The sequence below is a fragment of the Sparus aurata genome, chromosome 21 (genome assembly GCF_900880675.1).
Source record: "Sparus aurata chromosome 21, fSpaAur1.1, whole genome shotgun sequence".
Taxonomy (NCBI): domain Eukaryota; kingdom Metazoa; phylum Chordata; class Actinopteri; order Spariformes; family Sparidae; genus Sparus; species Sparus aurata.
The window spans coordinates 2437322-2461822 of NC_044207.1; the positions used below are offsets into that span (position 1 = coordinate 2437322).

General features: G+C 42.6%; 1 protein-coding gene across 3 annotated transcripts in view; it reads left to right on the forward strand.

Moving 5' to 3' along the window:
* The window catches only part of LOC115572876 (phospholipid phosphatase-related protein type 4-like), a 168819-nt gene that overhangs the window by 68032 nt on the left and 76286 nt on the right, over positions 1–24501 (forward strand). For all 3 annotated transcript variants that reach the window (XM_030403348.1, XM_030403346.1, XM_030403347.1), the window contains exons 2-6: positions 840–1025; positions 10181–10304; positions 10501–10696; positions 20776–20833; positions 21071–21244. In XM_030403348.1, coding sequence (XP_030259208.1) covers positions 840–1025; positions 10181–10304; positions 10501–10696; positions 20776–20833; positions 21071–21244 — 738 coding nt within the window. The remainder of the gene's footprint in view (positions 1–839; positions 1026–10180; positions 10305–10500; positions 10697–20775; positions 20834–21070; positions 21245–24501) is intronic.

Here is a 24501-nt window from a genome sequence, read left to right on the forward strand (position 1 = left end):
CGTTCGCGGACATTATTACATTGGCGGGCATTGCACACGTCTTCAACATACGCAGACTCATGTTTGGGTTGTGAATTGTCTACAGCATATCCAGTATCACGTCGTACCCATGTCCTGCAACAAAATATTCTTGAATAGCAGTGCGTACGTCGTCACTGGCAGTCCAGTCAGCGACAATCCATGGCGCCCGAGGGTACCTACCTTTTCTGGTTTGGTTAATGTGTTTTCTGATTTGCCATTGTGTTTTCTGATTTGTTGTTGTGTTTTTTGATTTGCCATTGTGTTTTTGATTTGCCGTTGTGTTTTCTGATTTGCTGTTATGTTTTTTCTTTATTTGCCGTTGTGTTTTCTGATTTGCTGTTGTGTTTTCTGATTTGTTGTTGTGTTTTTTGATTTGCCGTTGTGTTTTCTGATTTGCCGTTGTGTTTTCTGTTTTGTTGTTGTGTTTTCTGATTTGCCATTGTGTTTTCTGTTTTGTTGTTGTGTTTTCTGATTTGCCGTTGTGTTTTCTGTTTTGCCATGGCGTTTTTTGATTTGCCGTTGTGTTTTCTGTTTTGCCATGGCGTTTTTTGATTTGCCGTTGTGTTTTCTGTTTTGCCATGGTGTTTTTTGATTTGCCCCTGTTTTGCACTTCAGGGCCATCGTACAGCAAAAACAAGAATGACTTCCTCTAATATTTACCTAACGGTCCCGACTGAAATATCTCAATATGTACTTGATGGATTACCAGGAAATTTGAGTCAATAATCATTTTGTTATCATCTGACTTTTATTTTCTTATCATTTCCTTTTGATTAACATTTTCTAAAATCTTTTGTGTTGTTATTTCTTCCCTGCAGCTCCCGATCCTGGCCTCTTCTGTCGTCAGTCTTTATTTCCTGGAGCTGACTGATATTTTCCAGCCGGTGCATTCTGGGTACACTTGTAATGACCGCAGTCTGTCGCTGCCCTACATCCTGCCCAGGCAGGAAGTCTGCCCACTGCCTCTGCTCTTCAGCTTGGCATTCGCTGCTCCCACTGCAACCGTAAGTAAACCTCCCCCTCTATAGTCTATAGTCTCAGCACTGGACCTCTCAGTAATATCTTCAGAGGGCTCACACACGTATTGGTATCAGGGACTGTGATTAAGGGTTAAAAAGTGTTTAATGGCTCTATAATACAACAGTGTTCACTGTTATAGATTCTTAGGTGGGTAACCCATGTCTCTCCTAGTCCTGCTCATGCAGTAGCAGAGAAAATACATTTTCTGGTATCCCTGCTCACCTTATCCAATCAGGACAGGGAACTCCATGTAGAGACGGTCCTGTCTGCTTGATGAAAATACAGAGAACAAGATTCTCCTGTCCTCCTACCTACTACTGCGATGGTGGAACATGGAAAGCTACGAATTGTGGCTTTGAGACTAAAATATCCCCCGAAGAGTGTGTATGTTTGCTCCTTCCACTTCGTCGATAAAAAGTCCACGGAATTGCACCTGATCCGGAGCTCTATATGGGCTACGACAACCTCCTCCAAAGAAGAAGCGAAAGCTAGTCTGTGTGACTGTGAATCAGACGGCTACTTCCAGCAGCAGCAGGCAGAAATTGCCAATCTGTTGTTATGTTATATTGCCAATTATATTGTATACTGTCATTGTAAAGGGTATACGTAGTCTGAGACAGAATGTAATCATGGATGTCGGTAGTCTAATAATCAATACATGTCTCAAATTGAATAACCATTTATACAAGGGGCACAGAACTGTCCTCACAACTTTTTAAAACATCCGTACTGTGTACCCACCTCCGATTTTTGTCCATTTTGTCACTTTCTTTGTGTTAAAAGCCATTTTTTTGTGCGAGGATGACAGCTACACTACCGTAAACACAGAGTTCATCCAGTTGAACCAGAAGAGCATAACCGACTACCACTATGAACCATGGGTAAACTCGTAAAATCCCCGGACCCACTAAAAAGAAAACTAGCACTCTGAAATCCTGCGACCATTAAAGCTGTTATGGTCATTTTGGTTGTAGGCATTAAGTTATTTAATAATCAGAGTTACAAACTGACAGTTTGGAGCCCTTTTATGAGACTGATTTAATGAATTGGCTAATGTAAATTCGACCTTATTATTTACCATAATTAATAAATATTCCTGATAATCATTCATTTTATTGATAGCCTAATTTAACCCACAACTCCCTATTAATGTTGCATGAAGCATTACAGGTTACACAAACCAGGTTCCTCCTGTGAATTACTTGCAGTAACGACTGTTAGCTGACACTTAAATGTAGACAAATAGAGGCAGTAGATATTTCAATGGGGAAGCCATCTTCCCACAGCCGGTCTCCTACACACTGCAGGTTTAAAAATGTGCCCATAATGCTGTGGGAGTCTGACCACACTGAGAAGAGTACAAGAAAAGCCCTTCACTGTTTCGATGAAACACTAACATTTCATGGGAACAGGTTGGCTATTTTAACCACGTGGACTAGAATTCTGTTAAACTAACTGCCATTTGTTGAAGGCAGTTGCCTCGCGCAGATCTCAGTAATAACTTATTTTCTTCTTTAATTGAAGCTTAATTGGCGAAGTTTCAGGAGAAGGACCACACCTCAACAGCGCCAACTTCCGCATTTCTATAAATAACCACCTGACCCTCTCCTCTGCTTCGCTCTCGTATTCTGCACTCTCGCACCCAGAAACGAGATCACGCGACATCGCCTCGCCCGAACACATCCAAACTTTTGTACGAGCAACATCAGGCTCTACTCACCTCATCATGGACTTCGTATCACTATCCCCGTCGGACAATCCTTCAGACGAGATGAGGATCACCATTCATCTGAAGCCGACTACTTTCCCGTCACCTCTGTACCCGAGACCCCGATTCCAGTGGCCCAACAGCCGCCTAGGACGCGAGCGGGTCCGAAGAGCACCAACTTCGTCTCATCCACGGTTCGCATCCCGCCTGGTTCATCTCTCCTCAACATCCAAGATTATCATAGTTTGTCCGACGACTCCCCCGTGTCTCCAGCCCACCTCCTTCCGCAGCAAAGAGAGTACGAGGAAATTCCGGAACAGAAAGTCACCATCTCTGCAGTTCGCCACAGTTCGCCGACTCCTTCATCTCCAAGAAGCGAAGCCTCCCGCCATCGTTCTGCCAACTCCGGCCGAACAACTCGCCGGTCGCAACGTCTCCACGCTCCGGTGAGTTCCCCCGACCGGCTTTCATCTTCTACAGTCACCGATTGGACAGTAGCCACTCCCCAGAAAATTTTAAACGACAAATGAATTCTGTTTCACTGAATGGACTATAAAGCCAAACTTTCTCCACACGCATGTGAGCTTCTTCCGTCAACACCAGCTCTCTTCTCGTCATCACGCGCACGCAACACACCGCGACGTCGACGCTCCTGTTAAAAGGGACAGTACAATTAAATACTACAGCCCAAAGACAGCAGAAAGCTCATAGACAACAGAAAGTGCAGCAGCACAAGTGGAGACAGAGATCCTCAGCCAGATCAAATGACTCTAGAGTTTCTGCTACCACCTCTCATCATCACTCCACTCCAAAGGGAGTACCCAGATGGATTTCAGGACCTTCCAATCCCCATCAGGATTTTCATCATCGACACCAGGAACCTACAACATGGTGCCCACTGCCATCCAGTTCTAGCCACCACAATAGCCAATCTTTGAAAGAAAAAAAAAAAAATAAATAACAAAAAAAAAATAAACTCATGGCTGCTCGTTCCGTTAACACCAGATCGCTTCCAGGTGACGTCATCACGCACAGCCCTACAGGCAGTGACGTCTACGCTCTTGTTAAAGGGACAGTACAATCAAATAACACAGCCCAAAGAAAACAAAGAGCAGCAGCAAAAGCAGAGACAGAGATCCTCTGCCAGATCAAACAACTCCAGCGTTTCCGCCACCACTTCTCGCATCACTACACTCCAGAGGGAGCGCCCAGATGGATTCCAGGACCCTCCAACTTCTATCAGGATTATCATCATCAGCTACAGCAACCTACAACCTCAAGGGCAAACGCCACAGTGCCCACCACCATCCAGTTCCAGCCATCACCGCAGCTAAACTTTGCGGGGGCTCCTGGCACAGGGATGCCAGTGCCCCCTACTGCCCACTGCTAGCAACCACAGCAGCCTGTTTAAGCGGAGGCTCCTGGCACAGGGATGCCAGCGCCCTCTGCTTCCTGTGTCTAGCAACCACAGCGGCTCGCTTCAACCGGGGCTCCTGGCACCGAGATGCCAGCGCCCTCTGCTTCCTGTGTCCAGCAACCACAGCAGCTTGCTCCAACTGGTGCCCCTGGCACTGAGACGCCAGCGCCCTCTGCTTCCTGTTTCCAGCAACCACAGCAGCTCGCTTCAACCGCTCCGGATTCTGATTCTGATCCTGGCACCAAGATGCCAGCGCCCTCTGCTTCCTGTTTCGAGCAACCACAGCAGCTCGCTTCAACCAGGGCTCCTGGCACCGAGATGCCAGCGCCCTCTGCTTCCTGTGTCCAGCAACCACAGCAGCTCGGTTCAACTGGGGCTCCTGGCACCGAGATGCCAGCGCCCTCTGCTTCCTGTTTCCAGCAACCACAGCAGCTCACTTCAACCACTCCGGTCTGCATATTAAAAAATTACTGTCCATTCTTGCACTACATCATGTAAATATGTATATACGTCGATTCGATTCCATTTTCTTTCCCTTTTTAATTATATTGTCTATTCTATTATCTATTTTGCTATTGCTATGTTGTCGTAATATTCTGCTGCTGCGACAAACAAATTTCCCCGTCTGCGGGACATTAAAGGATTCTGATTCTGATTCTGATCCTGGCACCGAGATGCCAGAGCCCTCTGCTTTCTGTTTCCAGCAACCACAGCAACTCGCTTCAACTGGGGCTCCTGGCACCGAGATGCCAGCACCCCCTGCTTCCCGTTTCAAGCAACCACAGCTGCTCGCTTGAACCGGGGCTCCTGGCACCGAGATGCCAGCGCCCTCTGCTTCCTGTTTCCATCAACAACAGCACCTCGCTTCAACCAAGTCTCCTGGCACCAAGATGCCAGTGCCCTCTGGCGCCTATTTCCAGCAACCACAGCAGATTGCTTCAACCAGGGCTCCTGGCACCGGGATGCCAGCGCCCTCTGCTTCCTGTTTCCATCAACAACAGCACCTCGCTTCAACCAAGTCTCCTGGCACCAAGATGCCAGTGCCCTCTGTCGTCTAATTCCAGCAACCACAGCACCTCGCTTCAAGCGGGGCTCCTGGCAGCGGGTGCCAGCACCCTATGCCGGGATGCAGGGAGCTTCCATCTCCCAGCTCCATCAGTCCCTGTCGGCTGGGGTCGTCAGCACTGGGATGCCGGCACCCGTTCTTCCCCCTCAGCAGGCAACCACTAATTTCACTTTATACACAGCTACCCACACTGAGCCTGTCGTCGGCAGCTCCACCAGCACCCATACCTCCAGAACAGATGTCATCTACCCCTTCAGTCATCTTCCCATAATCAACGGCGTATATAAGAAAGGCAGGCCCGTCATGCACCAAGGAGGTCGTTCGATTTGCAATGGCTTCAACAGTACCGGATGCACCTTGTCCCAGTGCCGCTTCCTCCACGTTTACTCCTTCTGCAGCGGGGGCCACGCCCACCCCGAATGCCCGTACAACCTACCTCGCCAAAGCTAGTTTCTCATAAAGGACTTGAAGAAGGTCTTCACCCCGGACTCCCACACAATCATCTATCTCTTTTGAAATCAAAAATCTTCATTTTTGACACTAACAAGTTTTAGACTTCATTCCCGGTCGGAAAGCTCAGCCGAACCTTCTTCTGCGCCCCGCGCCGCACCAAACGTCAACTTCTGTCCCTTCCGTCCCATCACTCTTGACCTCCATCTCCCTGGTTAGCTCGAGCCTTGCTGAAATCCGTCCGTGACTCAACCCTCTCACCAATTGGAACGGAATCACTTTCTTTTACGATGACCAACCGACTAACCCACATGACATCCATCTGTACATCAGTGCTGCTCCTTAGGCCGGTTTTGGGGGGTTTCTACAAAGGAAGATGGCTTGCGGCAGAATCGCCCCCGAAGCTCGCTAATGAATGCCAGAAGTTCAGAAGCTTGGCACCTCACGCAGATACCTTCCCTACGCCAGTCGGGCGTCGACATTCAACTCGTAAATCCAGCGCTTATACCCCTGATAAGCGACTCCCAGAGCTCCACCATCAACAGCCTATCACCCTCGACCCTCTCTTCCTACTGGACAGCTTGGAAAGCTTCCATTACTTTCACGACCAATACAACACAACCTTTCCGTCATTCGATCTCATCACCACGACTTCTTTCAGTACTTACGCCCATTCCTCATGACAAATCACACATCACCAAGCTTACCTTAGCGGTATCAGCTTCTTTCCAAGACAATAACCGGCTGTTCGTTAACAGTTCGCCATCTTCCTCTTAATGCCGACTTGCTGTTAATCTGCCTCCACACAATCCGTTCCGGGTACGGCACTCCTCAAGTCGCCCAAACCCTGGAAGCCATGTTCTTGCTTGCCTTTTGGTTTCCTCAGATGCTCCGAATTCACCTCCTCAACCATTCACTTCGACTCAAGCCATCATGCTTGCATTTCTGACTTGTCTCACTTTTCAGAAGACACTATGGTGTTCCACTTAAAGCAAACCAAAACCAATCAATTTGGTCCGCCTAGACCCGTCTCCTTCTTCAAGGTCCAATCACCACTGAATCCCTTCAAAACCCTCGCAAATTTCTTGCAATTCCGTGAATCTCACAACAATGACAGATCCTCTCTTCATCTCCCAATCTGGCCAAGTGGCTACTCGATTCTGGTTCCACCATCACTTTCGCCACGTGCTCTCATTGTCTGGTATTTTGCCCGACAACTACTCCGGGCACTCTTTCAGAATCGGAGCTGCCACTTCAGCCTCCCGTAATGGCTTCCCAGAACACTTCATACGTCTCATAGGCCACTGGTCCTCCCAAACTTACCACCGTTACATCCGTTTAGATCTCAAAGATCTCAGATCCGCTCAATCTCTTCTCAAGTAATTGGAGGTTTTTGGGGGTCCGTCGCTGCCCGGGAGCGGCGGCGGATTCTCTACAAGAATCCCCACAACGCACTCGAAGAACTCAAAAGAACCAAGATCTTCGACACTTCGTTTTCCTTTGTCACTAATAAATCCTTAAACGCATCTCGTTGACGGTGTGGTCCTTGCTAGTGAATTGAAGCTTAATTGGCGAAGTTTCAGGAGCAGAACCATACCTCAACAACGCCAACTTCCGCATTTCTATAAATAACCACCTGACCCTCTCCTCTGCTTCGCTCTCGTATTCTGCACCCCTCCCCCCCACCCCATTTCTCTCTGCCTGTTTCTTCTTTCTCTCCTCTCCTTCGTAGGTCCATGAGGGGGTCCGTCGCTGCCTGGGAGCGGCGGCGGATTCTCTACAAGAATCCCCACAATGCACTCGAAGAACTCAAAAGAACCAAGATCTTCGACACTTCGTTTTCCTTTGTCACTAATAAATCCTTAAACGCATCTTGTTGACGGTGTGGTCCTTGCTAGTGAAAGTGACTGTTGTGTTGGACAACAGAAAAACACAGCAATGAAATGCTGCAAATTCCTAGTTAATCTCAGTTATTCAACCTGTAACTGTGTTGAGAGTTTAAATTCTGACAGGTTTCTGAATTCTGACAATTCAGTTATGATTTTGTCAATGAATGCCACTTTCACATCAGGATTCATTGCTATAGACATCACAATGATTATGAGATGGCAAATTCATTTAAACAAGCCTGAGAAAAGTTGATGTGTTTGAGGCTGATTTTTTAATCTTGTGTTTTCACATTGACTTGAGTTGTCGCATGTTTATACTTTGACTGCTCCTCATTAACACGTTTTCATCATTCTTATTCTTCTATTAATTCACAGCTTCTATTTTTGTAAAGACGTGATTGGCCAATAGTCTTTCTTTGTACAATGTATCACATGATTGATAAACAGGCATCATGTGGATATTTTGATGGTAAAGTTCACGGGTCAACTAAGAGACATTCTACTCTCTCTCCTTGTCATTGTATTCTTCAGCTTGAACAGTGGGGGGTGAGGTCATACTGCTCAAGAAGACAGGCCTATTCTGATAAGAACCGCCTTTTTCCAACTCTGATTGGTTGGCTTCATTAGTTTTGTTCTCAATGCTTGACTCACACTGTTCTTACTCACATATGCTCCCATAATGGCTGTCGTTATTGGTTTTGGTGGTGTTTGAGCTGCAGTAATGCTCAACACTCATTCTCTGGAGCCGCTTTTTGCTGCAAGAGTGTCTCTGTCATGGGCTGCTCCACCATCCAGCCTGTCACTTACCCAAAGACACAGCAGCTGCGACAGCCAGGTGGTTTGTTTACAGCTGGGGAAACTATGGCTCACAGTCTCTCAGCTCCACTGCTGGACCATTAACACCACACAATCACTGAACATACAGTTGGGAAATAATAACGGACCAGTGTGACTGACAGAGATTTTGAAATGAATATAGGACTGAAAAAATACAGACATTGAATATCTTTACTTATTTATAGTTATTTATGCACATGACACAATCAAGCGGCTCTGTTTCACACGCAGATCAGCACTGTACGTCAGGAGGCAGGAAGTGAGTGAGGTGAGGCGGAGCTACTCAAAGAGTGTGAGAGAGAAGAAATGATGAGCACTGAGCAGCAGGCAGAGACTCAGAGAAAGACAGCCCAAGTCTGTAGTGTCCATACCCTCTGACAGAAATATGCCACAGTCAAAGCCAATAAGCCTGAATGTGGGACACACACACACACACACACACGCGCCATCAGTTACTAACTTCAGCCTTGTGCTGCTGCAGGGCACACCCTCTACAGTTTAGGCTCTATCATATCCAACAACCAGACTGACAATTATCTAACAAAAGAAGACACATAATGAACCCTTCATTATATTCATCATTACTTTTGTCTGTGTATGTATAGAATCAATACATACACAGACAAAAGTAAACATTGTTTTAACTGTTGGCTTGATGGAGGTATAAGATGAGCTCATGCAGATGTTTGTAGTCAAAAGAGAAATGTCAGGAACTTTTCAGTAATGTAGGCACTTGTTGTAGGGCTGCTCGATTATGGCAAAAATCATAATCACGATTATTTTGATTGATATTGTAATCACGATTATTGAGGACGATTTTTCATTGATTTGAGAACAAGCACTTATTGAACTTTGAACTCTGGTATTTCTTCTAACATGATAAGTTTGACCTGAAAACAAGAAAATTGCAAATAAATAAGAGAAAAATATATCAATAAAATGAATTAAATAATATGTAGAAATAAAAAGTAAACACTATCCCGGTGCGGCTCAACCATAGGTCTGTCTGGTGGCAAAATATAATGCTGTTGACACTTCTCTTGCAGCTTTTCCGCGACATTCATCATAAAGGGCAGGCAGCGCAATTCTGCTGATATGGTGACGTGATGGTAATACATACCGCTTGTCCAGATTCCTCGAAACCGAAGTGTTTCAACACCACAGAATTCGCTTTACCTTTCTTCCCGACCAAAGGCTGCATTTCTGCCATCTTCTACCATTTTCTTCTACACGTTTTTTTCAAAACACGCACCGGCGTGGCTGAAAGCGACTTTTGTGAAAAGAGATTTTTGTTAGCTTATACTGTGTCATAGATTGTGTGTGTAAAATGTCCTGAAATGTGTTTTGTGAAATGTTGTGGTTTGACCTTCAGGGCCTGCATTGTTATCTACCAGTACAGAAACCAGGTTTCATGTTTATATCTTTTTTAAGAAATCAGATCACTGCAGAGAGCTGTGCATAACCAACTACTTAGTCTGCCAATACATCTACTTTGACTTCTTTGCATTCATCTGAACTTTACTTTTTCGGTCTAGATCTTCAAGCTGATTTAAAAAGATCCCAGATCATCTTGCTGTCTTCCTTATCTTTTATTAAAAGTTCAGGATTGTTTTACATTATACCTTCTATTTATTGTATGAATAAAACAAACAAAATCATGAACCATGAGTTATTAGCCATGATGTAAGTTCATGATCAGTGACCAAAAGGTGAATGTATCTGGTGATATCTGCATCGCTCGCAATCTTTTCTTTGTCCCTGTCTGTGCGCAGATTCTGATAGGAGAGGCCATTCTGTACTGCTATCTATCCAGGAGGTCATCAACCACTGAGGCCAACATCAACGCTGCAGGCTGTAATTTCAACTCCTACATTCGCAGAGCTGTACGCTTCATAGGTAGGAGGACACATGCATTATTAACACCAAATATTATGTGCATGTATTTCATGACTGAAACATGCCTCAACTGTAACAGCAACATAACTGTAACAAACATGTTCTGAGAATATTGGTGGATACCGAATAAAATGAAATTAAATACTCATGACTTCTGATCCAGTGGCTGCTGTTCTGAATGTGTTGTTTTCCTCAGGTGTCCACATCTTTGGCTTGTGTGTGACAGCACTGATCACTGATATTCTCCAGCTGTCCACCGGTCAGCACGCTCCCTACTGGTTGGATGTGTGTAAACCCAATTTGACCCACATTAACATGTCCACTTGTGATGAAGCTTTTATTCTCGAGGATATCTGTTCTGGACAGGACACTGGGCTCATCAATGCTGGGAGGTAAGGGAGGCTGCAGTCAGTGTGGGAGTGAACAAGTGCGTGTGTCAGAGGATGTGTGTGGGTGTTTGTAAGTGTGTGTTTATGGAGTCATTTTTAATGTTTTGTTTTAGCACACACACACACACACACACACACACACACACACACACACACACACACACACACACACACACACTATAATCTTCCTGTAGTCTGTAGGCCTAATTCTCTGCTGTTATGGTTACAAATCTGCTCTTGTGACATGAACTAAAACACAGAAATGATGAGCTAGATAGTAGCACACTATGCACCACACACACCAAGGTCAAGTGCTAAAACATGGATTGACTGACAATATAGCTCTACCATGATGAGATTTAGGGTATCCCTTTTTTTCCCCAATCGAGATATGCAGTTGTCATTTCATATACAGACAAAGCAGCTGATCTTTATGGTCAAAGTTGATTGATTCAACTCATCCACACACTAGAACAGCAGACCCTTAAATTTGTTGCTGTGACCTTCATTTGGGCTCATTCTCGTACGGCCGGTCAGTCCATATCTGTCTGCCAAACACACTTTGGTGTAGAACAGTAACAGCCTGTACACCCTACAAGTGTGTTCACTTGTGTTGACTGATTGCAACAGGCAATATTCCCATTTCAACAATAAAAACACCAAAAAATAAGGTTTTGGTCTATTGTTGCACCAACAGAAGTTTGTAAGCCTATAGGAAGTTAGAGGTAGTCCAATTTTTTGATGACCTTGCTGGGTTACTTGTTGTGAATTGTACAAGATCTGAACCCAAAAGCACAACTCTGGACCACAGGTAACAGTGAAAAAACAAGTCTTTAATGTTCAAACGTGGCGAGTAAGTGAAGGTGAGGAGGGCGGGTGTGAAGTCCCGGGGTCCCGTCGTGGCTTGTGTCATCACCAGTGAAGACGAGGGTGATGGTGGTGTGGTGTGATGTCAGCCGCGGAACAATGGCGGTGTGGCAGCACGGCGTGGTGAAGTCCGTTGACTCAAGCGTATTCACTCGGCGAGGAAACACTGGAGTGCAGTTGGTGGAGAAGCAAACACAGACTGCTAGGCAAGCACAGCAATCTGGGGTGAGTGGAAAAACACAGGTATTAGCCACACAAGCTAGTATTGAAGCACAGATTCCAAAATCTAGAGAGCCAGGAGGAGAACAAGCACGTATACTGAAGCAACAATCTGCCAGCAAGCAGGAGGGAATCCAGAGGCTAAATAGGTGGTTGATTGCAGAGTAGATTCACCTGGCTGCTGCCTGTAGAGAGAGACCACGCCCACAAACACACACACACACAGGACAGACAGGGGGAGAGACACAGGAGGAGCAATACAGACAGGGCAAACAACACAGACACCAGGAAGAGGGCGGGGCTGCCACGATAGGATCATGACATTACTTTCTCTTATCTGCACTGAATTTGATTGTGTGTTAATTGTTGGTGACTTTAGCATCCATGTGGACAAACCTGAGGACAGATGGACTGATGGACTTTTGTGTCCCTGATAATTTTAGACTCACACAACAGGGGCCACATCCTAGACTTGGTTATCTCCAAGGGTCTGAACATTTGTAAGGTTCTGGTATCTGATGTTGATCTCTCTGATCATAACTGTGTTTTCTTTGAGAGCAATATATCTGTGATGAATGAACAAATCTTCAAACTGAGGAACAAATGTTAAAACTGAGGTCATCAAAAAGCGCTAAATCACTGAAAACACCAGTGACATATTCATATAGGCTTAATTTTCCACACCTCCTCTCTCCAGGTTATCTGTCAAAGACCTTGTACATCATTTCAGTTCTAAAATGACAAATGTCCTCAATGCCATTTCACCCACTAAGATGGTAAGAAAAATATCTCCTTGGAGAAATGCCACACTGGTCATAATGAAAAAAAAGGATGTCGAAAAGTGGTGTTGAAAAACAAATCTCAGGGTTCATTTTGACATTAATAAGAGACTATAATTTAGAAATGCATGACTCCAGGTCTGCTTTAGATTGTAAACAATCCAGACACATCAGTAATTTATAATTATAGGTCCATATCAAACCTCCCAATTTATTTAAGTGAAATCACTGAACAAGCTGTTTTTCAACAGCTGAACAATTACTTAGCATTAAATTGCTGTTCTAATGTTTTCCAATCAGGGTTTCGACCACATCACCTCACTGAGTCTGTTATAGTCAAGGTCCTTATTGATAGTCAATGACATTAATTTAAACACAGACAGTGGCAAAATCTCAGTCATAGTATTACTCGATCTCAGTGCTGCATTTAGGTCCCATGGGACTAAATTGGTTTAAACCCTATGTAAATGATAGAGACTACTTTGTGTCTATAGGTGATGACACATCTGAGCAGATGAAAATGACAAGCGGAGTACCCCAGGACTCCATTCTGAGGCCACTGCTATTCAAAATTTGCATGCTTCCTCTAGCTCAGATAATGGAAAAAACAAAATATGTTACCATAGTTATGCAGACGACACACAAATTCACATACCCATATCACCAGGGGACTATAGTCCTATACAAAGGTAGACAAATCAAAGGTTAGATGTGTCAGAATTTTCTTCAGTTAAACATAGTTAAAAAATAAGACTGAAATTACTCTATACAGCTGCATGTTGCAGGAGTGCTAGGGACTGGAGGGTGGGCTGGTAGCTGAAGAGGTGCCAGTTCACTTCCTGGGCTACTGCCGAGGTGCCCTTGAGCATGGTGCTGAACCCCCCATGTGTGCTCCCCGGGCGCTGACATAGCAGCCAACTGCTCCTAGCTTGCAATTTGTGTGTGTGCGTATGTGTATAGTTAGAATGTGCAGCTAGTGATGGGTTAAATGTAGAGGACAAATTTCGGGTGTGTTTGCATATCTGACAAATAAAGATTCTTCTTCTTATATACTGACCACATACTATAGAAATCATACTATTGGCTAAAAATATTTGACCATAGGGACATGTTAAACTAAGGTATGTCCTGTAATTAGCATCATAGGCTTCTTCAAACTTGTAGTCAGTCAGTCTGCCTATTTAAAGGCTAAAAATTAGTCACTGTGCTGTTTGGTATCATGATGTATACCACACTGAACATGAACCACAGAAAGCTAAAAAGAGAGTTGTCCCAGGAGATTAGAAAGAAATTTATAGATAAGCATGTTAAAGGTAAAGGGTATAAGGCCATCTCCAAGCAGCTAGATGTTCCTGTGACTACAGTTGCACATATTATTTAGAAGTTTAAGGTCCACAGGACTGTAGCAAACCTCCCTGGACGTGACCACAATAGGAAAATTGATGACAAATTGAGGAGACGGATAATACGAATAGTAAACAAAGATCCCAGAACAACTTCCAAAGAGATTAAAAATGAACTCCAAAGTCAAGGTACATCAGTGTCAGACTGCACCATCCATTGCTGTTTGAGCCAAAGAGGAGTTAATGGAAGACGATGGAGGAAGACTCCACTGGGTGTGCTTGGGGGCTACTTTGCTGCATTTGGCACAGGCTGTCTTGAATCTGTGCAGGGTACAATGAAAGCGAAATGTGCTTCCCAGTGTCATAAAACTTGGTTTCAGTCGCAGGCCATCGGTCCTCCAACAGGATAATCACCCAGAACACACAGCTAAAAACACCCAAGACTGGCTATGAAGAAAACATTGGACTATTCTGAAGTGGCCTTCTTTGAGCCCTGTAGCGCCACATTATGTAATAATGCCCCATTATGTAATAATGTAATACAATACAATACAATACACAATATGTAATAAACTTTGATGCGTTTTGAAATAAGTTCTTACATATTGCGTCAGTAATTACAAAATGCAGGTGGTGCAATTTTTTTTATCAAGAAAATGTAATAATTTGGTGCATCATGTAATAAACCACCAAAATGGATGTCTTAATTAGAAAAAAAAACATTTTACCATCAGAACGACATTGACTTTAAGCATACCAGCATGAATCGTAAATATGAAATAATTTTAAAAACTAGTAGGATGTTTCATTGGTCATATCTAAATCAAATATAACTGAATTCATAGAGAATGTGTTTGAAAGCTCATAGAGACAAAAACTGCGCTAAATGAGTGTTACTGGCACGAACATTATCAGTGCACTGAAATGTTGGAAGACATACACACATGCAATCTGGATTATGTTATGCAAATATTATAAGTGATAGAAAGCAGCCAAAACACGAAAACAAATATGGAAGAGAAAATGTAACTAATTTTGCCCTTTATCTGTAGTTATAGGTATGTAAAAACAATATGTATGAGTGAAAAGTAGTCTACAGACAAGAGCTGACAACTTTTTCTCAAAATTCTAGCAGTAACTTGCTCAATACATTTGAAATTGTTTACTGTAGTAGACTTATATACGCAAGTACCCAAGGGTATTGCTGCCATACCTGAAAACAAAAAATAAAAATCAGTGTCACGTTATAATGTGATAAGTTTCACATTAAAACGTGGTAAGTTGGTCTCGGGTGGAGGGGGCGGAAGTGAATCCATGAATCCACATAGTCTCAGGCTGTGTCCGAAATCACTCAGTATTCCCTATATAGAGCACTACATAGTGACTACGCCATTTTGTAGTGCTGTTCAAATGTCTTGTGGGGAATATTATACCCTATATAGTGCACTCAAAATATCCCACAATGCATCGCGAAAAGTAGTGTACAACCGATGGTCACTGACCAAGCAATATTTACCATCATGCATTGCGCTGCGGATGAATGCATGGAGGTTTCAATTCGCGTTTCAACTGCGCGACAGTAGTGACGCCATTAACGGTGCCGGAGTAGTGTCCGAAAGTCAGTTTTTCTTTCTGCCATTGAGCTCACTACATAGTGCACTATGCTGGACTCACTATGTAGTGACAAGGGAGTAGGGAATGAGTGAGTGATTTTGGACACAGCCTCAGTTTCATTGACATATTTATACTGTCATTGACATTTCATGCTGACTGTGGAGGTTTGTCCAATCCGAGCGTCTGATTGGAGGCTGCAGCGTGACGTTGGGCCCGTGGAGCCCTCGGTGTCCCTCCAGCTCATCACGTTATAACATGAAACTTTTCACTCTGACACTCTACCTGTCGGGTTCTGGCTTTGGTTATTTCATGAACACAGCTTCTAAATCTGTCTGGCTCACAATTTATGCTACAAAACAGTGACACTAAGATTTAACTTGATTTGTGTCTGATGGTTGGAGAGACAAGCCGTTTTCAGACAGGGTAGCAAGCCGCCATCACTTGGCCGCTACTGGGGTAGGCGTAAACATGTGACGTGACGTGAAGCACGGAGTTGGGCGTGAACAGTGAAGCAGGTCGAATTTGTCTTCAAAATAAGAGCTTTACATTGCACCTCATTGGAGTTTAGAACTGGGTTCTTAGCGGGGGGCTTTTAATTTGAAAGTAGCGACCGTTAGTAGCTTGCCGTTACAACAAGCGGACAATGAAGACAGCTACAGAGACCGAGGAGACACTAGCATCTCCTGGATCTCAGCGGCTGTCCAGTTGCTCATCTTGACGTCCCTGGATGAAGTGAAGGACTGACTGCTGTGATCAGCTGTTTCCTGGTTTTAAAACTCCCCGGCTGTGGGTCGCACAACAGTGCATGTAATCGACACCTCCGCTCATCTCACGCAATTGCCACATTAAAGTCTCGGATTTAGATAGCGATGGAGGCGGAAATAAGTGTACCCTCAGAGGTGGCAAATTGGCAAACCAAAACAGACCCCCAATTTACCTCCTTCTGTCTAAATCTGCCGACCTAGCTGCAAAAAGGACGGCCAAATTGGCGGCTTGCTGCCCAGTATAAAAACGGCTGTAGATAATGAGCAAGTGCCAGCCTCGATAAAGCCGGTTATTCTGATGGTTACATTCAGCAGATATAGACATGGCCCCACAACCCACCTCACCCCCCTCACCCCCGACACCTAATCCAGTCTAAATCAATGGTCTGAATACACACTTCTGCCCCCTCCACCCAAGACCAATTTATCACGTTATAATGTGAAACTTGTCATGTCGTGATACTGATTTTTATTTTTTGTTTTCTGTTATGGCAGCAATACCCCTCAGTACTTCCATATATAAGTCTACTACAGTAAACAATTTCAAATGTATCGAGCCAGTAACTTTTTTCTTTGCTAGAATTTAGAGAACAAGTTGTCAGCTCTTGTCTGTAGACTACTTTTCACTCTTGTTAGGGTTTGTTTTACATATCCTATAAGCAGTGTTGGGGAAGCTACTTTCAAGCGTAGCTTGTAAAACTACATGTTGTTCAGCCTGGCAGTAGTTTGAACAAACTACATTTCTACCCCTGGAGAAATGTAGTTTGTAAAACTACTGCTAAAAAACGTAGCTTGTAGTCCATGACGTGCTTGTGCCATATGAGCACTGCCTTCCTTGGCAAAAAGACCCACCCACTCTGTGTGAAGCAAGTGCTGCCAGGGCAAGCCAATCAGTGGCAGCGTTGGATTAGCATGTCATGACATGTTTCATGCCTTTTTTCAAAGAAAAATAAAAAATGTATATTATATAGGTCTTTTTTATATAAAAAAGATATTTCATGTTATTGGCCAAAATTGTAGTTTGTACTACAAAAAATGACCAAAAAAGTAGTTGAAATACTTGATGCAGCACAAAATATGAATGCAGTTTAACAATGAGCAAGTTACAGCAAATTGTAGTTAAGCTATGTAGTTCAATGTGTAGTTTAAGTCTCCATAACACTGCCTATAACTACAGATAAAGGGCAAAATTTGTTACATTTTTTGTTCCATATTTGTTTTCGTGTTTTGTCTGCTTTCAATCACAGATAATATTTGCATCATAATCCAGATTGCATGTGTGTATGTCCAACATTTCAGTGCACCGATAATGTTCATGCCAGTGAAACATCCTACTAGTTTTTAAAATTAATTCATATTTACGATTCATGCTGTCATGCTTAAAGTCAATGTTGATCTGATGGTATAATGTTTTTTTCTAATTAGGACATCCATTTTGGTGGTTTATTACATAATGCACTAAATTATTACATTTTCTTGATTAAAAAAAGTGCAACACCTGCATTTTGTAATTACTGACGCAATATATAAGAACTTATTACATATTTCGTTTAAGAATTTCATTACAAAATGTGGCGTTATTACATAATGAATTGAAAATGTATTACATTATTACATAATGGGGCGTTATTACATAATGTGGCGCTACAAGCCTATTATCAAGTATTTATCAAGCGTCTTAGAGTGCCATTTTACACTTAAGTCCTGAGAATTTGTGAAATCACTCCTACTCTCCCAGATATTTAAGAGACCTCCAGAGGTGTCCTAAGTGGTTAGGAGCTGCCAGCAGGGGATGGCACTGAGACGAGATTGATGCCCGTTGCCGTCACACGAAGTGCTTGGGCCTGGCTGCACCGCGTCAAAGCACAGGGAGAGTGCGCGTCAGAGATGCCCGGGGACACAGGAGACTCTCTTAATGCATCTCAATCCAAACTGAAACATAAAGAATATGGCTGAAATATCAGAAATGGTTCTATTGTTGTTATGGTTAAAACTTGAACAAACACACATTTTAGACATTTACTGAACAGTAGCCTGGCAAATATCCAACAACAATTACGCACGTATCTCTCATCAAAACGCACCTAGGAGCAGCGCAATATCCCTATAGAGTTGTAACAGGAATAATTTGTGAACTCACACTTTTGAAAGCAACTCAAGCTTCATCGCAGCTGGATCCTGGCCGCCGTCCAACCCAGAGTTGCTGGGGTTATCTTCTCCAAGAATGCGCTGCACAACTTCTGCAACTGCGCTCAAGTCTTTGCCAGGTGGTCCTCCGCCTGGCAAAGACTTTTTCTACCACTTTTTCTCGCAGTCAGCTGGTGACAGATGGCAGAAGGCTTGAGAAGTGTATAGTTGATTCCCTATGTCTTCTCATGCCTGTTTTTTATCGTGGCTGGTAAGCGTTGGGCTGAACTTGCCTTTAATGATGAGCTTCCTTTCCTCGACTAGCTCCACTAATAACACTATCTCCTCCTCTCGCCAATTGTGTTTTCTTTTTGATTCCATGTTGATTTCTGCATGTGGCTGCAGTAGGCTAGTATATATTGAGCCACCCACACCAGTTTCAAGTTAGTTGCGTTATTAATGAATTGGAAAGAGGCATGGTCCCCCGGAAGAAAATTTTGAAAAATAACCCTTTAAATGGTGACTATTGGTGAGAAGAAAGAAGACATTGCATTTTCGTTTTTAGCCCACCCCGCAAAAAAGAGTCCATAAATGCACACCGCCCCCACGTATTAGATGCGTAGCATGGTCAGACTGGGGACTGAAGAAGAAGAGCGGCCACTCACCTGCACCACTTGGGTTGCCAGTTGCATTTGAATTATTGACTCTTTCGTGCGGAGCAGGCATGAAAACAAAAAAGCAATGTCCTCTTTGTTTTCTTTTTAGTTGTGTCAGAAAATGTGCAACCTAAATAAGAAAATGAAAATGCAGTTTGGATGATCAATTATTAATTTTATTTATGAGTCAAATAATGCAGCTATAACTTTGAAATGAAAAAGCCTTGCTGCTAATGCATTTTGATTTTCAAATTTTACATTTCAAATTGAATTTTCGTAACTATTTGCTCGAGGATCTTTTGAAAATTAAATCTTAAATGTCCTTTTCTTGATCATTTTAATTAAGTCACGGAATGAGCAGTCTTGAAGAAGAAAAGGAAAATGCAGTTTTAATGATTTATTATTCACTTTATTTATGAGTCAAAAAAATGCAGCTATATTCTGAAAATGAAAAAGCATTTCTGTTAATCCATTTTAATTTGGATTATGGTCCAGATTTGCTTCCATATATCTAATGTAAATTGGATCATATTATTTATCATAATGAATAATTATCCCTGATAATCAATAATTATTATTGATAGCCAAATTTAACCTAAATCTCCCTTTTAATGTTGCATAAACACTACTTAATTGTGCCTCGTGTGATGCAGTGCCCAACACTGTAATATTAGAATGTCCATTGTGAGTTAACACCAATTAATCTGTTTAGAAATCGAAGACAAATGATGCTACAGAATTTACTTTAGAATAATCCTGTTTTTTAGTTTTAGTGTAGTTGTCTGTACACCCATGGATATATTGCCATCTAGGGAACTATTAAGACCTGATTCCACTTACTTTGAGTGGAACACTGACAGTGTCCTCTATGCATCCATATGGTAATTGCTGTGTGTTGAAAACCTTTGGAGGTGAACAGTTGACTCAGTTGTATCGGTCATTTTGTACCACAGTGTATTGTATTGCACTGTACAGATACCTAATTAACTGGTAACTCTATGAGTTTCATTACTACTGTTGTTGGGGTAATTCTCTCAAAAAAGACCATATTAAAACGTATAATTTGCTCCAAATTTGCTCCATCCATGCCTTATTATCCTTAATGATTAATTCAATGCATTTATTTATTTAAAAGGATCCCTCAGCACCAGCTGGTCCTCAAGGGTCAGTACATCCTATTTACAATGAACATTGTTACATTGTGTTACACTGTATTCATCATGATTGTTTGTTGTACATCAAAAAATGATCAGAGCATTCAGTTTTAAGTCTTCTTACCAAGTGACTGAATCCACTCGTTTAGGTTTCACAGGAACAAGGATGGACACTACATGACCAACAGTGGACTGTGGACCAGCTGTTAACTAATGCATTCTTAAATAATATTTCAATGAGGATTTGCTATTAGATTGATGTGCAGTGTACAATGGGGGAATGAATTACTGTCTGTCTTAAGGCATCAGATTTTGGACATGAGGTAACATGAGTTGTTCTTCTCACAGAGATCCTGTGGTGTTGCCTCCCTGTGCTCTTTATATGCTGCATGTATTAAACACCTGCCACATAATCTACCACCCACCCACCCACCCCCCCACACACACACACACACACACACACACACACACACACACACACACACACACATGTGTCCTTTTTGGTCTGAACATGATAGTTAGCACAAAGAACACTCAGTCTTTCTTTCTTTATTTACAGGAAGTCTTTCCCCTCCCAGCATGCAACTCTGGCTGCCTTTGCTGCTGTCTACATCTCAGTAAGTGGATGATGTACACACTCACATGTGTAATGAGACTTGTAGCTGAAGATCTTGCTAGAGGAACTAAGGTTGCTGGCAGTTGTAGTTATAGATTGTTTGCACATGGTTAAATACTGAAACAAATACAATCACAAGAGTGAATGGATTTTGTTGTTACTTATCTGAGCTGAGTATCAACGGTGAGGGATTATCAGTTTTTTTATATTTAAGCTCATGTGACATTGTGTGTTTCAGATGTACTTCAACACAGTGCTGACAGACTCGGCCAAGCTGCTGAAGCCTCTCCTGGTCTTCTCTTTTGTCATGCTGGCCATCCTGGCTGGGTTAACCAGGATCATCCAGTTCAGAAACCATCCTGTTGACGTCTACTGTGGATGGTTACTGGGAGCTGCCATCGCCATTTATCTGGTAACAGAGTCAACCAGTCACAAGCATTTTCCCAAAGTTTCTTGTGTAGCTTCTTCTTTATTCTGTGTATAAATTATAAATACTATTTTTAAGTTGTGTTGAAATAACCAAGAAGATGGAAGAGTTGCATCTGCAAAACTGAGCTGTGATGAATATTTGGCAAAGGCCCTGTTCTCTAAACAGAACAGGTAAAAGAAATGTCATGCTGAGGAGACAGAGGATTATCCAATTGTGAACTACAATGACACTCAGTAGAGTGCATACCTCTGCCAGGGCCCAACAGTCTCTTTAAACTAAATCAAGTCTAATCCAATGTAACTGGATAGCCCTGTACCACTCTACATTTAAACCAGCCATAACTGATTAACTATAACTTAATCTCACCAGATCTCAGATCTGCATTAAACTGTACTCACTCACATACACCAGCAGCCTGAATACACCTGTTGTCTTTCATCAACATCCAGGTGTTATTACCTGAGACATGAATGAAAAGGTTGAAAAGGGGCTGAATCCTGTCCTCCATCAGGGTTCGGTGGAAATCTGTTCTGTAGTTTTTGTGTAATCCTGCTGACAAAGCAAGCAAGCAACAAACAAGTGGACAGAGACTAACCCACTTGGTGGGTTGACCTTGCTCCTTGACCAGTGGGTAGCATTAAGTTACTTACTAACTAAGGCCACCATATTGAACACATCATGCCAATGAAAAGTAGTTATTTTAGAGTCACACAGGGGTTTAAACACTCTTGAATCTCAGGTAAAGCCTGTCTGCTTCTTTCTAGGTTTTTTTATTCTGGCAAATCAGAGACAGAAGTAGACATTTTTTTATTTAATTAAATTAGTTTATGTTTCTGGATAACTTCTTAGCTTAACTTGGGATTTCCCAACCCTGAGGCACATTGCAGTAAAGTTCAACTCAATATACATTGAACGTAAAATCCATAGGTTTCCCAACAGTTTTGTGTCTTTTCTGTAATTACAGGTGTACACCCTCAAGTGGTCAACACAAGGAAATGCATTTCTTCATGGATAAACTAATAATAGATCAGCTAATATGAGAGAGAAGCAAATGTTCTCTTCTCAGTAATGCTCCTTGTACATGAGCATTATCGAGACAAAAAAGGGACCAATAATGCTGAAAGGTAAATGAGGAGGTTGACCCATCAATTCAGTGTCTTGTGAGAATATGGTAGGCAGGAATTGGACCCTCTTGGACTGAGGGTGTGCTTCACTGGAGAATATTTTGGCAAGTTTTGAATTAAGTGCATCGATCTGGTGAAATCTGACAGAAAAGATAGGAGGCTATATTTATGTGTCTATATATATATGTTACTTAGTGTGAAAGACGATGCAAAAAGTTAGAGCTCTTCATTGCTGTTATGAGAAATAGCAGGAAATAATAGAAACTTATTTTGGGATCATTAAAAAGCAGAAGAAAGAGGAAGCAGGCGAAGTTAGACTTAAGTGGCCTGCCACAGTCGAGGTACTTAATGGGAAACACTTGAATTGTGTAGACAGTTTGGTGAAATGTTCATTTTAGGTTACGCATACACATATACATGCTAACAGTGGAAACTAGAGATGTCCTGATCCGATCTGTCTGATCTGGAAAAATGCTCAGATCGGCCCCCGATCCCGATCTGGGCATTTTTCCACTGATCGGAATCTACAATTTTGAACATGGACCCAAGCCCGATTTTTATTTTTTTTTATTTTTTTTTAACGTCAGAGCACAATTTGTGGCAGAACGGAGACGCGTTACTCTGGCAAACCTGTGGATAAAATGTCTGCAGTGTGGAAATAACTTAAATTAGAAAGTGAAAGCAGTCCAACGGCGACATGTAACATCTGCTAAACGGCCGTTTCGCGGAGCTGCATTTAATACTACTTATTTGATACGTCTTACAAAACAAACACTCAAAGAATACAACGTGTTCACTCGAGACAACGGGCAAGGACACCGAAGCAGCAAACAGTCGCGGATACTTTCAAAAGTTAAGAGAAATATCCTGGAGACAGCGACATGGCCATAAATATTACAGAGAAGGTGATCAAATTAATCACTCTGGATAACCAGCTCATCTCCGTGGTAGAGGATCAGGGTTTTCTTCGTCACCTGGAGTTTTAAACCCCCCGGTATGCCCTACCATTTCTGCATTACATTTACTCCACTTTCAAGTTACAACGTGCCGGTATGTACACTAGTTCTGTGGGTCTCATACAGCAGAGCATGTAAAACAGGCAATCGAGGGGATGCTGAACGCGTGTGAAATAGACGAGCAACGTGTCCACATCATTTTATGTGACAACGTGAAGAATATGAAAAAATAATGATGATATGGAGGAACCAAGCGTGAGCCGCGTCATAGGCGGAAATCCCAGGGGGGACATGTCCCCCCCTCCAGTAAAGCTGTCCCCCCAGAATAATTTGAGACACAATTAATATGTTTTGAACAATGCAGTAGCATTTATTGAAAGCACAATGTAAGCAGTGCTCATTATAGTCGCGCAATAATGTGCTATTTACATCTTTAAAGATTTCGTCCCATCCCTCCCATTCTTAGAAATGGTTGAGTCCACCCCACACTCTTTCCAACAGGCAGAGCTAGTAGCTGCAGCAGCGTGTGGACGGAGCCTGCTACTCACACCATGCTTCGCGGGGTAAGAGGTCTATACCACACAGACATAGTTACATAAGTTACAACAACACACAACCCATTTACTAAAAGCGCCAGGTCCAGGCTATCTGCAACATTTATCCTGCATTGTTCAAAAGCCTACTCAATTACAAGTGCTGTTAAGCTTAGTTAAAAGCTACAGATAGTGATAGTCACAGACAGAGAGGAGAGGGAGAGGACAGGACAGGACAGGACAAGAGCAGTAATAATTATTTTTGTCATTCCAAAAGACTATCTGAATATAAATGTCAGAATCAGATATTACTGACATTTTAGATTTATTTCCAGGAAGGTTTTATCCAGTTATCCAGAGTTAATTGTCTTGAAATTGTTCAGTTAACTAGTAGATACTGTATCTACTTTGTTTTTAAAACATATTTTTTCATTTCTGAGTCAAATGTTGCAGTCTCTGTCAATCTCCAATTAAATTATCACAACTTTATGCATTTTCAACAGATTTTTTAGCAGTATTGGCACAAGTGTCAGATCCTATTATTACACATGATATTCATTCTGGAGTTGTACACATTTGACAGTAAAAAGAGAGAGAGAGAGAGAGAGAGAGAGAGAGAGAGAGAG